This window comes from Oncorhynchus masou, unplaced genomic scaffold (genome assembly GCF_036934945.1).
Source record: "Oncorhynchus masou masou isolate Uvic2021 unplaced genomic scaffold, UVic_Omas_1.1 unplaced_scaffold_3101, whole genome shotgun sequence".
Taxonomy (NCBI): Eukaryota; Metazoa; Chordata; class Actinopteri; order Salmoniformes; family Salmonidae; genus Oncorhynchus; species Oncorhynchus masou.
Window position 1 is genome coordinate 12,501 of NW_027009519.1, and position 13,121 is coordinate 25,621.

Genomic DNA, 13,121 nt, shown 5'->3' on the forward strand with positions numbered 1-13,121 from the left:
TCTCTCTCTCTCTCTCTCTCTCTCTCTCTCTCTCTCTCTCTCTCTCTCTCTCTCTGTCTCTCTCTGTCTCTCTCTCTGTCTCTCTCTCTCTCTCTCTCTCTCTCTCTCTGTCTCTGTCCCTGTCCCTGTCCCTGTCCCTGTCTCTCTCTCTCTCTCTCTGTCCCTGTCTCTCTCTCTCTCTCTGTCCCTGTCCCTGTCCCTGTCCCTGTCCCTGTCTCTCTCTCTCTCTCTCTCTCTCTCTCTCTCTCTCTCTCTCTCTCTCTCTCTCTCTCTCTCTCTCTCTCTCTCTCTCTCTCTCTCTCTCTCTCTCTCTCTCTCTCTCTCTCTCTCTCTCTCTCTCTCTCAGGTAACTTGGGTTCCCAGCTGGTGGAGTATAAAGAAGAGATGTACATCACCTCTGACTGTGGGAAGACCTGGAGACAGGTAGGTCTCAGTCTCTCTCTATCCCCCTCTTTTCTCCACTCTTCTGAAAAGGAGAGATGGGATCATTTCTTGCAGTCATCATCTTACCAACTTTCCACTTCCTGTCTCTTTCATAATTTCCTGCAATTCTCCTTTCTGTCTTCAGGTGTTTGAGGAGGAGCATCACATCCTGTACCTGGACCATGGAGGGGTCATCGTTGCCATCAAAGACACCTCCATCCCTCTCAAAATACTCAAGTAAGCTCCTCTAACTGTCAACAAAATACTCAAGTAAACACCTGTAACCATCAACAAAATACTCAAGTAGGCTCATCAAACTGTCAACAATATACTCAAGTAGGCTCATCAAACTGTCAACAAAATACTAACGTAGGCACCTCTAACCATCAACAAAATACTCAAGTAGGCTCCTCTGTCAACAAAATACTCAAGTAGGCTCCCCTTTCAACAAAATACTCAAGTAGGCTCCCCTGTCAACAAAATACTCAAGTAGGCTCCTCTAACTGTTAACAAAATAGTCAAGTAGGCTCCTCTGTCAACAAAATAGTCAAGTAGACTCCTCTCTCAACAAAATAGTCAAATAGGCTCATCTGTCAACAAAATACTAAAGTAGGCTCCTCTAACTGTCAACAGAATAGTCAAGTAGGATTCTCTGTCAACAATATACTCAAGTAGGCTCCTCTGTCAACAAACTACTCAAGTAGGCTCCTCTGTCAACAAACTACTCAAGTAGGCTCTTCTGTCAACAAAATACTAAAGTAGGCTCCTCTAACTGTCAACAGAATAGTCAAGTAGGATTCTCTGTCAACAATATACTCAAGTAGGCTCCTCTGTCAACAAAATACTCAAGTAGGCTCCCCTGTCAACAAAATACTCAAGTAGGCTCCTCTAACTGTTAACAAAATAGTCAAGTAGGCTCCTCTGTCAACAAAATAGTCAAGTAGACTCCTCTGTCAACAAAATAGTCAAATAGGCTCATCTGTCAACAAAATACTAAAGTAGGCTCCTCTAACTGTCAACAGAATAGTCAAGTAGGATTCTCTGTCAACAATATACTCAAGTAGGCTCCTCTGTCAACAAACTACTCAAGTAGGCTCCTCTGTCAACAAACTACTCAAGTAGGCTCCTCTGTCAACAAAATACTAAAGTAGGCTCCTCTAACTGTCAACAGAATAGTCAAGTAGGATTCTCTGTCAACAATATACTCAAGTAGGCTCCTCTGTCAACAAAATACTCAAGTAGGCTCCCCTGTCAACAAAATACTCAAGTAGGCTCCTCCAACTGTCAACAGAATAGTCACGTAGGATTCTCTGTCAACAATATACTCAAGTAGGCTCCTCTGTCAACAAACTACTCAAGTAGGATCCTCTGTCAACAAACTACTCAAGTAGGCTCCTCTGTCAACAAACTACTCAAGTAGGCTCCTCTGTCAACAAACTACTCAAGTAGGCTCCTCTGTCAACAAACTACTCAAGTAGGCTCCCCTGTCAACAAATTGCTCAAGTAGGCTCCTCTGTCAACAAACTATTCAAGTACGCTCCTCTAACTGTCAGCAAAATAATCCTTAACTCCAATACTCTTAATTTACAAACACTTAATTTACAAAAATGGGAGCTACCAATGATATGACCTTCAAAACAGACACCTGAACAAGACTAGGTCTTTCCTGTGGATCATATCTCTTCCTGGAGATTTTATCTCAACGAAGCCATGATCTTGATAAATGAAGGTTCAATTAAAAAGATAGCATCATAAAGGTTATGTCCCCAGCTTTTGACTTTATTCCCACTTCACTTCCTAAACCCTAAGCACTGCCTTTGGACTCGGCTGTAGTAGATATCTTCAGGCAAGAGTGAGAGAGCTTTTCAGAAAGCTTGTTTAGGAGACACTTGCCACAATCGGCGTCTGTGCTCTGTGTGACCAGCATTTAAAGGTAAACTATCTCGTCATGAGAGAGAGAGAGAGAGAGAGAGAGAGAGAGAGAGAGAGAGAGAGAGAGAGAGAGAGAGAGAGAGAGAGAGAGAGAGAGAGAGAGGTTTTTTTTCTCCCCTTCTCAGAAGTGCACATACATGTATGTAGATCACAGAGATTCACTTTCATTTAGGGGCCCCTTGGAAAGCAAAAGGACCCAACTCAAGGCTGCCCCGTGCCAATATTCTGACTTCCCTTCACACACGCTTCTTAGCTAATTCCTGGCTCTGGTTCACTCTAACACAAATAGCAGCGGGTTGCTTTGGGTTGCTCATGTATTATCCCACTGCTGCCATGTTGCTTTTAATAATGTATAAACATAACATTCAACGAGGTGAGATGCCAAAATAAAACATGAAGGCTTATACTTAATCATGTGTACATTCAGAAGTCAATCTGGACATATTCTAATGCAGCCACGTTTTGCTTATTCAGGGTACGTATGAAATATGGATTACATGCAGATTGGTGTTAGAGAATGAGGTGGTTCATTCATCACAAATACACACTTGTGTGTAATTAAAAGATTAGATTGCAGCAAAGGACTCCACTGTGTCCTCACGGTAAAGTTCATCTTTGAACATGTTCTTAGAGTGTTATGGAGGAAAAAAGAACGAGGGAAGGAGAAAAAGAAAGAGAAAGAGAGAGTCAGACAGACAACAACAAACCATTCCCTCTGGCTGATTCTCTCTGTGTACAGTATTGGAATGTCTGTCTCTCTCATACTCTGTGTATATTATCTAATCTGTCTCTCTAGTGTGTTTCTCTAGTTATTCTCAAGGCTTGTAAGCACATGATTAATTGCATAGCCTGCAGACATGCGTCTGCTTCTCAATCCCACGTTGATTCCTTTCCAATACACAACCATACTTATGTAACCCTGTTGAATCCGGGGGCCATAGCCACAGGAGGTTCATTCGAGCTCGCGCTTAGCTTTGTGTACTTTATCCTCTAATTTTAAAGTCCTTGCTTTGGTAAACATTAGCGTGTGCGTCTGGTGGCGTGTCTGAAGACAAGCCCACGCCGAAACAGCCTGATGACTTGTGGTCCAGTTCCAGGTCACGGCTCAGTCGTGGTTGAGGATAATCTGACCTCTCACTGCATGTACGACCGCAAACAACCTTCTAGACAGGAGCCTATTACGAAGGGGCTTTTGAGCCTCTTTCCAAGATGGCCGTTCTATTAAAACCTATAGAACCGTAAGTCATGTATGACCGCAAACAACCTTCTAGACAGGAGCCTATTACGAAGGGGCTTTTGAGCCTCTTTCCAAGATGGCCGTTCTATTAAAACCTATAGAACCGTGAGTCATGTATGACCACAAACAACCTTCTAGACAGGAGCCTATTACGAAGGGGCTTTTGAGCCTCTTTCCAAGATGGCCGTTCTATTAAATCCTATAGAACCGTAAGTCATGTATGACCACAAACAACCTTCTAGACAGGAGCCTATTACGAAGGGGCTTTTGAGCCTCTTTCCAAGATGGCCGTTCTATTAAATCCTATAGAACCGTAAGTCATGTATGACCACAAACAACCTTCTAGACAGGAGCCTATTACGAAGGGGCTTTTGAGCCTCTTTCCAAGATGGCCGTTCTATTAAATCCTATAGAACCGTAAGTCATGTATGACCACAAACAACCCAGCAGGGCACCCTACCAAGATGGCCGTTCTATTAAATCCTATAGAACCGTAAGTCATGTATGACCACAAACAACCCAGCAGGGCACCCTACCAAGATGGCCGTTCTATTAAATCCTATAGAACCGTAAGTCATGTATGACCACAAACAACCCAGCAGGGCACCCTACCAAGATGGCCGTTCTATTAAAACCTATAGAACCGTAAGTCATGTATGACCACAAACAACCCAGCAGGGCACCCTACCAAGATGGCCGTTCTATTAAAACCTATAGAACCGTAAGTCATGTGTGACCACAAACAACCCAGCAGGGCACCCTACCAAGATGGAGACTCACTTTTTTCCGAGATTCTTTAGAAAGAACTTAAGGTCAGTAGACATCTAGTTATGTAGTTAAATCTATAGTTATGATAGTTATCGATGCATAGTTGTTTTGTGTGACGGCATTACATCCTGCTAGTCAGGAACCCTACTAATATATAATGAGAAACACACTAGAGATACAGATTAGATAATATACACAGAGTATGAGAGAGACTGTATGAGAAATACTGTTCATTTCTACCTCATCCAAGATGGCCGCTTGATGAGAAGAGCCTATATACCTCCATACAGTGGATGTGATTGTGTTGGTGTCTTTTCTCCTCAGGTTCAGTATTGATGAGGGACGCACCTGGACCATCCACAACTTCACAAGCACCTCAGTGTTCGTGGACGGACTTTTGAGCGAGCCGGGAGATGAGACGTTGGTCATGACGTGAGTGTGCCCTGGAATCTTCCATAATCGTCGATGGAGCTATATACAGTCATTTGGAAAGGGAATTATGAGATTTGCAGTCTGAGAATTGGCCCCATTTCAAGGACACCTCTTCTCCAAAGCTCTGCCATTGGTGTAATGCAACTCTCTCAACTAGTAACAGAGTAATTGATTGGTTTCTTAACGCTATCACTTCAACATTGCGGTGTCTGATTGGCTTGAGCCTATTCTTCAGATGAAATGGCCAGGCGATGATTCACCCAGGAGATATTGATAATTGATCCTGCAATCTCAGTGACACCTCCTGCTGCTAAGCTCACATTCCTAGCCTGCTCACCCTGCCTACGTCCTGGCTCCTCGGCTTGCAAATAAGGGGCTTAGGGAAGGAATATGGATCAGCTGACTCTCCAGGACTCATATTTTGCACCAGCAGGGATTTCTCATCTCCATTAGGGGGAGTGGAGCGCCCAATTTTCCGTTTTTATGACACGGTCGTTTCCCCCATGATTTTCTTGAGGGGTTGATTAGCCGAGTGAGGAAGATGATGGTGCATGTGGAGAGAACGGTTCTTCTCTCACTCTTTCTCTGTTTTCTCCTGGTTTTAAAAATGTTCTGTTGCCCTCTTCTCTCTCTCTCTCTCTCTCTCTCTCTCTCTCTCTCTCTCTCTCTCTCTGGTGGTGGTAGGAGTAACAGAGATGGTGGTGGTGGAGGGGGGTGTAACAGAGATGGTGGTGGTGGAGGGGGGAGTAACAGAGACGGTGGTGGTGGAGGGGGGTGCAACAGAGATGTTGGTGGTGGAGGGGTGTAACAGAGATGGTGGTGGTGGAGGGGGGTGTAACAGAGATGGTGGTGGTGGAGGGGGTGTAACAGAGATGGTGGTGGTGGGTGTAACAGAGATGTTGGTGGTGGAGGGGGGTGTAACAGAGATGGTGGTGGTGGAGGGGGTGTAACAGGGATGGTGGAGGGGTGTAACAGAGATGGTGTTGGTGGAGGGGGGTGTAACAGAGATGGTGGTGGTGGAGGGGGAGTAACAGAGATGGTGGTGGTGGAGGGGGTGCAACAGAGATGTTGGTGGTGGAGGGGGGTGTAACAGAGATGGTGATGGTGGAGGGGTGTAACAGAGATGGTGGTGGTGGAGGGGGAGTAACAGAGATGGTGGTGGTGGAGGGGGTGCAACAGAGATGTTGGTGGTGGAGGGGGTGTAACAGAGATGGTGGTGGTGGAGGGGGGTGTAACAGAGATGTTGGTGGTGGAGGGGGTGTAATAGAGATGGTGGTGGTGGAGGGGGGTGTAACAGGGATGGTGGAGGGGGTGTAACAGAGATGGTGGTGGTGGAGGGGGGGTGTAACAGAGATGGTGATGGTGGAGGGGTGTAACAGAGATGGTGGTGGTGGAGGGGGTTGTAACATAGATGTTGGTGGTGGAGGGGGTGTAACAGAGATGGTGGAGGGGTTGTAACAGAGATGGTGGTGGTGGAGGGGGTGTAACAGAGATGGTGGTGGTGGAGGGGGTGTAACAGAGATGTTGGTGGTGGAGGGGGTGTAACAGAGATGGTGGTGGTGGAGGGAGGTGTAATAGAGATGGTGGAGGGGGGTGTAACAGAGATGGTGGAGGGGGGTGTAACAGAGATGGTGGAGGGGGGTGTAACAGAGATGGTGGAGGGGGTGTAACAGAGATGGTGGTGGTGGAGAGGGGTGTAACAGAGATGGTGGAGGGGGGTGTAACAGAGATGGTGGAGGTGGAGGGGGGTGTAACAGAGATGGTGGTGGTGGAGGGGGTGGTGTAACAGAGATGGTGGTGGTGGAGGGGGTGGTGTAACAGAGATGGTGGAGGGGGTGTAACTGAGATGCTGGAGGTGGAGGGGGGTGTAGCAGAGATGGTGGTGGTGGAGGGGGTGGTGTAACAGAGATGGTGGAGGGGGTGTAACTGAGATGGTGGAGGTGGAGGGGGGTGTAGCAGAGATGTTGGTGGTGGAGGGGGGTAACAGAGATGGTGGAGGGGTTGTAACAGAGATGGTGGTGGTGGAGGGGGTGTAACAGAGATGGTGGTGGTGGAGGGGGAGTAACAGAGACGGTGGTGGTGGAGGGGGTGCAACAGAGATGTTGGTGGTGGAGGGGGTGTAACAGAGATGGTGGTGGTGGAGGGGGGTGTAACAGAGATGGTGGTGGTGGGTGTAACAGAGATGTTGGTGGTGGAGGGGGGTGTAACAGAGATGGTGGTGGTGGAGGGGGTGTAACAGGGATGGTGGAGGGGGTGTAACAGAGATGGTGGTGGTGGAGGGGGGTGTAACAGAGATGGTGGTGGTGGAGGGGAGTAACAGAGATGGTGGTGGTGGAGGGGGGTGCAACAGAGATGTTGGTGGTGGAGGGGGTGTAACAGAGATGGTGATGGTGGAGGGGGTGTAACAGAGATGGTGGTGGTGGAGGGGGAGTAACAGAGATGGTGGTGGTGGAGGGGGTGTAACAGGGATGGTGGAGGGGTGTAACAGAGATGGTGGTGGTGGAGGGGGGTGTAACAGAGATGGTGGTGGTGGAGGGGGAGTAACAGAGATGGTGGTGGTGGAGGGGGGTGCAACAGAGATGTTGGTGGTGGAGGGGGTGTAACAGAGATGGTGATGGTGGAGGGGGTGTAACAGAGATGGTGGTGGTGGAGGGGGAGTAACAGAGATGGTGGTGGTGGAGGGGGTGCAACAGAGATGTTGGTGGTGGAGGGGGTGTAACAGAGATGGTGGTGGTGGAGGGGGTGTAACAGAGATGTTGGTGGTGGAGGGGGTGTAACAGAGATGGTGGTGGTGGAGGGGTGTAACAGAGATGGTGGTGGTGGGTGTAACAGAGATGTTGGTGGTGGAGGGGGTGTAACAGAGATGGTGGTGGTGGAGGAGGGGTGTAACAGGGATGGTGGAGGGGGTGTAACAGAGATGGTGGTGGTGGAGGGGGTGTAACAGAGATGGTGGTGGTGGAGGGGGAGTAACAGAGATGGTGGTGGTGGAGGGGGTGCAACAGAGATGTTGGTGGTGGAGGGGGTGTAACAGAGATGGTGATGGTGGAGGGGTGTAACAGAGATGGTGGTGGTGGAGGGGGAGTAACAGAGATGGTGGTGGTAGAGGGGGTGCAACAGAGATGTTGGTGGTGGAGGGGGTGTAACAGAGATGTTGGTGGTGGAGGGGTGTAACAGAGATGTTGGTGGTGGAGGGGTGTAACAGAGATGGTGGTGGTGGAGGGGTGTAACAGGGATGGTGGAGGGGGTGTAACAGAGATGGTGGTGGTGGAGGGGGTGTAACAGAGATGGTGATGGTGGAGGGGGGTGTAACAGAGATGGTGGTGGTGGAGGGGTTGTAACATAGATGTTGGTGGTGGAGGGGGGTGTAACAGAGATGGTGGAGGGGTTGTAACAGAGATGGTGGTGGTGGAGGGGTGTAACAGAGATGGTGGTGGTGGAGGGGGGTGTAACAGAGATGTTGGTGGTGGAGGGGGGTGTAACAGAGATGGTGGTGGTGGAGGGAGGTGTAATAGAGATGGTGGAGGGGGTGTAACAGAGATGGTGGAGGGGGTATAACAGAGATGGTGGAGGGGGTGTAACAGAGATGGTGGAGGGGGTGTAACAGAGATGGTGGTGGTGGAGAGGGGTGTAACAGAGATGGTGGAGGGGGTGTAACAGAGATGGTGGAGGTGGAGGGGGTGTAACAGAGATGGTGGTGGTGGAGGGGGTGGTGTAACAGAGATGGTGGTGGTGGAGGGGGTGGTGTAACAGAGATGGTGGAGGGGGTGTAACTGAGATGGTGGAGGTGGAGGGGGTGTAGCAGAGATGGTGGTGGTGGAGGGGGTGTAACAGAGATGGTGGAGGGGGTGTAGCAGAGATGGTGGAGGGGTGTAACAGAGATGGTGGTGGTGGAGGGGGTAACAGAGATGGTGGTGGTGGAGGGGGGTGTAACAGAGATGGTGGAGGTGGAGGGGGTGTAACAGAGATGGTGGTGGTGGAGGGGGTGTAACAGGGATGGTGGAGGGGGTGTAACAGAGATGGTGGTGGTGGAGGGGGTGTAACAGGGATGGTGGAGGGGGTGTAACAGAGATGGTGGTGGTGGAGGGGGGTGTAACAGAAACGGTGGTGGTGGAGGGGTGTAACAGAGACGGTGGTGGTGGAGGGGTGTAACAGAGACGGTGGTGGTGGAGGGGGTGTAACAGAGATGGTGGAGGGGGTGTAACAGATATGGTGGAGGGGGGTGTAACAGAGATAGTGGAGGGGGTGTAACAGAGATGGTGGAGGGGGTGTAACAGAGATGGTGGAGGTGGAGGGGGTGTAACAGAGATGGTGGAGGTGGGTGTAACAGATATGGTGGAGGGGGTGTAACAGAGATGGTGGAGGGGTGTAACAGAGACGGTGGTGGTGGAGGGGGGTGTAACAGAGACGGTGGTGGTGGAGGGGGTGTAACAGAGATGGTGGAGGGGGTGTAACAGAGATGGTGGAGGGGGGTGTAACAGAGATGGTGGAGGTGGAGGGGGGTGTAAAAGAGATGGTGGAGGGGGTGTAACAGAGATGGTGGTGGTGGAGGGGGGTGTAACAGAGATGGTGGTGGTGGAGGGGGTGGTGTAACAGAGATGGTGGAGGGGGGTGTAACTGAGATGGTGGAGGTGGAGGGGGTGTAGCAGAGATGGTGGTGGTGGAGGGGGTGTAACAGAGATGGTGGAGGGGGTGTAGCAGAGATGGTGGAGGGGGTGTAACAGAGATGGTGGTGGTGGAGGGGGGTAACAGAGATGGTGGTGGTGGAGGGGGTGTAACAGAGATGGTGGAGGTGGAGGGGGTGTAACAGGGATGGTGGAGGGGTGTAACAGAGATGGTGGTGGTGGAGGGGTGTAACAGAGACGGTGGTGGTGGAGGGGGTGTAACAGAGATGGTGGTGGTGGAGGGGGTGTAACAGAGACGGTGGTGGTGGAGGGGGTGTAACAGAGATGGTGGTGGTGGAGGGGGTGTAACAGAGATGGTGGAGGGGGTGTAACAGATATGGTGGAGGGGGTGTAACAGAGATAGTGGAGGGGGTGTAACAGAGATGGTGGAGGTGGAGGGGGGTGTAACAGAGATGGTGGAGGGGGGTGTAACAGAGATGGTGGTGGTGGAGGGGGTGTAACAGAGATGGTGGAGGTGGAGGGGGTGTAACAGAGATGGTGGAGGGGGTGTAACAGAGATGGCGGAGGGGGTGTAACAGAGATGGTGGAGGGGGTGTAACAGAGATGGTGGAGGGGGGTGTAACAGAGATGGTGGAGGGGGTGTAACAGAGATGGTGGTGGTGGAGGGGGTGTAACAGAGATGGTGGAGGTGGAGGGGGTGTAACAGAGATGGTGGAGGGGGTGTAACAGAGATGGCGGAGGGGGGTGTAACAGAGATGGTGGAGGGGGTGTAACAGAGATAGTGGAGGGGGTGTAACAGAGATGGTGGAGGGGGTGTAACAGAGATGGTGGAGGTGGAGGGGGTGTAACAGAGATGGTGGAGGGGGTGTAACAGATATGGTGGAGGGGTGTAACAGAGATAGTGGAGGGGGGTGTAACAGAGATGGTGGTGGTGGAGGGGGGTGTAACAGAGACGGTGGTGGTGGAGGGGGTGTAACAGAGATGGTGGAGGGGGTGTAACAGAGATGGTGGAGGGGGTGTAACAGAGATGGTGGAGGGGGCTGTAACAGAGATGGTGGAGGTGGAGGGGGTGTAACAGAGATGGTGGAGGGGTGTAACAGATATGGTGGAGGGGGTGTAACAGAGATAGTGGAGGGGGTGTAACAGAGATGGTGGAGGGGTGTAGCAGAGATGGTGGTGGTGGTGGAGGGGGTGTAACAGAGATGGTGGAGGGGGTGTAGCAGAGATTTTGGAGGGGGTGTAACAGGGATGGTGGTGGCGGAGGGGGTGTAACAGAGATGGTGGTGGTGGAGGGGGTGTATCAGAGATGGTGGAGGTGGAGGGGGGTGTAACAGAGATGGTGGTGGTGGAGGGGGTGTAACAGAGATGGTGGTGGTGGAGGGGGTGTAACAGAGATGGTGGTGGTGGAGGGGGTGTAACAGAGATGGTGGTGGTGGAGGGGGTGTAACAGAGATGTTGGTGGTGGAGGGGGTGTAACAGAGACGGTGGTGGTGGAGGGGGTGCAACAGAGATGGTGGTGGAGGGGGGTGTAACAGAGACGGTGGTGGTGGAGGGGGGTGTAACAGAGATGGTGGTGGAGGGGGTGTAACAGAGATGGTGGTGGTGGAGGGGGTGTATCAGAGATGGTGGAGGTGGAGGGGGTGTAACAGAGATGGTGGTGGTGGAGGGGGTGTAACAGAGATGGTGGTGGTGGAGGGGGTGTAACAGAGATGGTGGTGGTGGAGGGGGTGTAACAGAGATGGTGGTGGTGGAGGGGGTGTAACAGAGATGTTGGTGGTGGAGGGGGTGTAACAGAGACGGTGGTGGTGGAGGGGGGTGTAACAGAGATGGTGGTGGAGGGGGGTGTAACAGAGATGGTGGAGGGGGGTGTAACAGAGATGGTGGAGGGGGGTGTAACAGAGATGGTGGAGGGGGGTGTAACAGAGATGGTGGTGGTGGAGGGGGGTGTAACAGAGATGGTGGAGGGGGGTGTAACAGAGATGGTGGTGGTGGAGGGTGGTGTAGAGAGAGGACACAATCCTGAAATAACATAACAACAATTGTCAGGGATGACTCACACACATGCCCCATCTGCTTCCTTCGTTGGGACAGTAACCGAAAGGCTACTGGTTTGAATCCTCGAGTAGACTAGGTGAAAAGTCTGTCAATGTTCCCTTGAGCAAGGCAATTAGCCCTAATTGCTCCTGGAAATCGTTCTGGATAAGAGCTACAATTTCCAAATGTATATTTACATGTAGAGGACAACTGACTTCGATTTTTGACGGTGGAAGACTCTTTGACCAGGGACTTAGCAGCAAGGACAGGCTGGAAGGGAGAGAGTGCTCTACACATACTAATGACAAGAGCCTTGGGAGGTAAAAACTGTGACTTGTCACATGCTAGATTGACAGAGAGAGAGAGAGAGAGGGGGGGGAGAGAGAGAGAGAAGGAGAGAGAGAGAGAGAGAGAGAGAGAGAGAGAGAGAGAGGGAGAGAGAGAGAGAGAAGAAGGGAGAGGGAGAGGGGAAGGAGAGGGAGAGGGAGAGGGAGAGAGAGAGAGAGGGGGGGGAGAGAGAGAGAGAGAGAGAGAGGGGGAGAGAGAGAGAGAGAGAGAGAGAGAGAGAGAGAGAGGGAGAGAGAGAAGGAGGGAGAGGGAGAGGGAGAGGGAGGGGGATAACACAACAGCCTCTTATTTGTGGGCTGACATCCACCATTCACAATAGAGAGTAATTTTCTGCCTATTAGAATGGATTAAATCCTGTTCGAATGGGTTAAATCCTATTAGAATGGGTTAAATCCTATTAGAATGGGTTAAATCCTATTAGAATGGGTTAAATCCTGTTAGAATGGGTTAAATCCTGTTAGAATGGGTTAAATCCTATTAGAATGGGTTAAATCCTGTTAGAATGGGTTAAATCCTATTAGAATTGGTTAAATCCTGTTAGAATGGGTTAAATCCTGTTAGAATGGGTTAAATCTTATTAGAATGGGTTAAATCCTATTAGAATGGGATAAATCCTAAAATCCTATTAGAATGGGTTAAATCCTTAAATCCTATTCGAATGGGTTAAATCCTATTAGAATGGGTTCAATCCTGTTAGAATGGGTTAAATCCTATTAGAATGGGTTAAATCTTATTAGAATGGGTTAAATCCTATTAGAATGGGTTAATACCTGTTGGAATGGGTTAAATCCTAAAATCCTATTAGAATGGGTTAAATCCTAAAATCCTATTAGAATGGGTTAAATCCTAAAATCCTATTAGAATGGGTTAAATCCTAAAATCCTATTAGAATGGGTTAAATCCTAAAATCCTATTAGAATGGGTTAAATCCTAAAATCCTATTAGAATGGGTTAAATCCTAAAATCCTATTAGAATGGGTTAAATCCTAAAATCCTATTAGAATGGATTAAATCCTGTTAGAATGGGTTACATCCTATTACAATGGGTTTTATTTTTATTTATTATATTTCACCTTTATTTAACCAGGTAGGCTACTTGAGAACACGTTCTCATTTACAACTGCGACCTGGACAAGATAAATCAAAGCAGTGCGACAGAAATAACAACACAGAGTTACACATGGAATAAACAACAGTCAATAACATAATAGAAAAAAAGTATGTCTATATACAGTGTGTGCAAATGGCATGAGGAGGTAGGCAATAAATAGGCCATAATAGCGAAGTAATTGCAATTTAGCAGATTAACACTGGAGTGATAAATG

The 13,121-nt window shown here is 49.5% G+C and overlaps 1 protein-coding gene across 1 annotated transcript in view; it reads left to right on the plus strand.

The window, feature by feature from the left end:
- LOC135534177 (VPS10 domain-containing receptor SorCS2-like) overlaps nt 1–13,121 on the plus strand; it is a gene marked incomplete at its 3' end in the record, with an annotated part of 35,511 nt that overhangs the window by 8,968 nt on the left and 13,422 nt on the right. Inside the window, exons 3-5 of the mRNA XM_064961285.1 lie at nt 347–423; nt 569–660; nt 4,685–4,792. Coding sequence (XP_064817357.1) covers nt 347–423; nt 569–660; nt 4,685–4,792 — 277 coding nt within the window. The remainder of the gene's footprint in view (nt 1–346; nt 424–568; nt 661–4,684; nt 4,793–13,121) is intronic.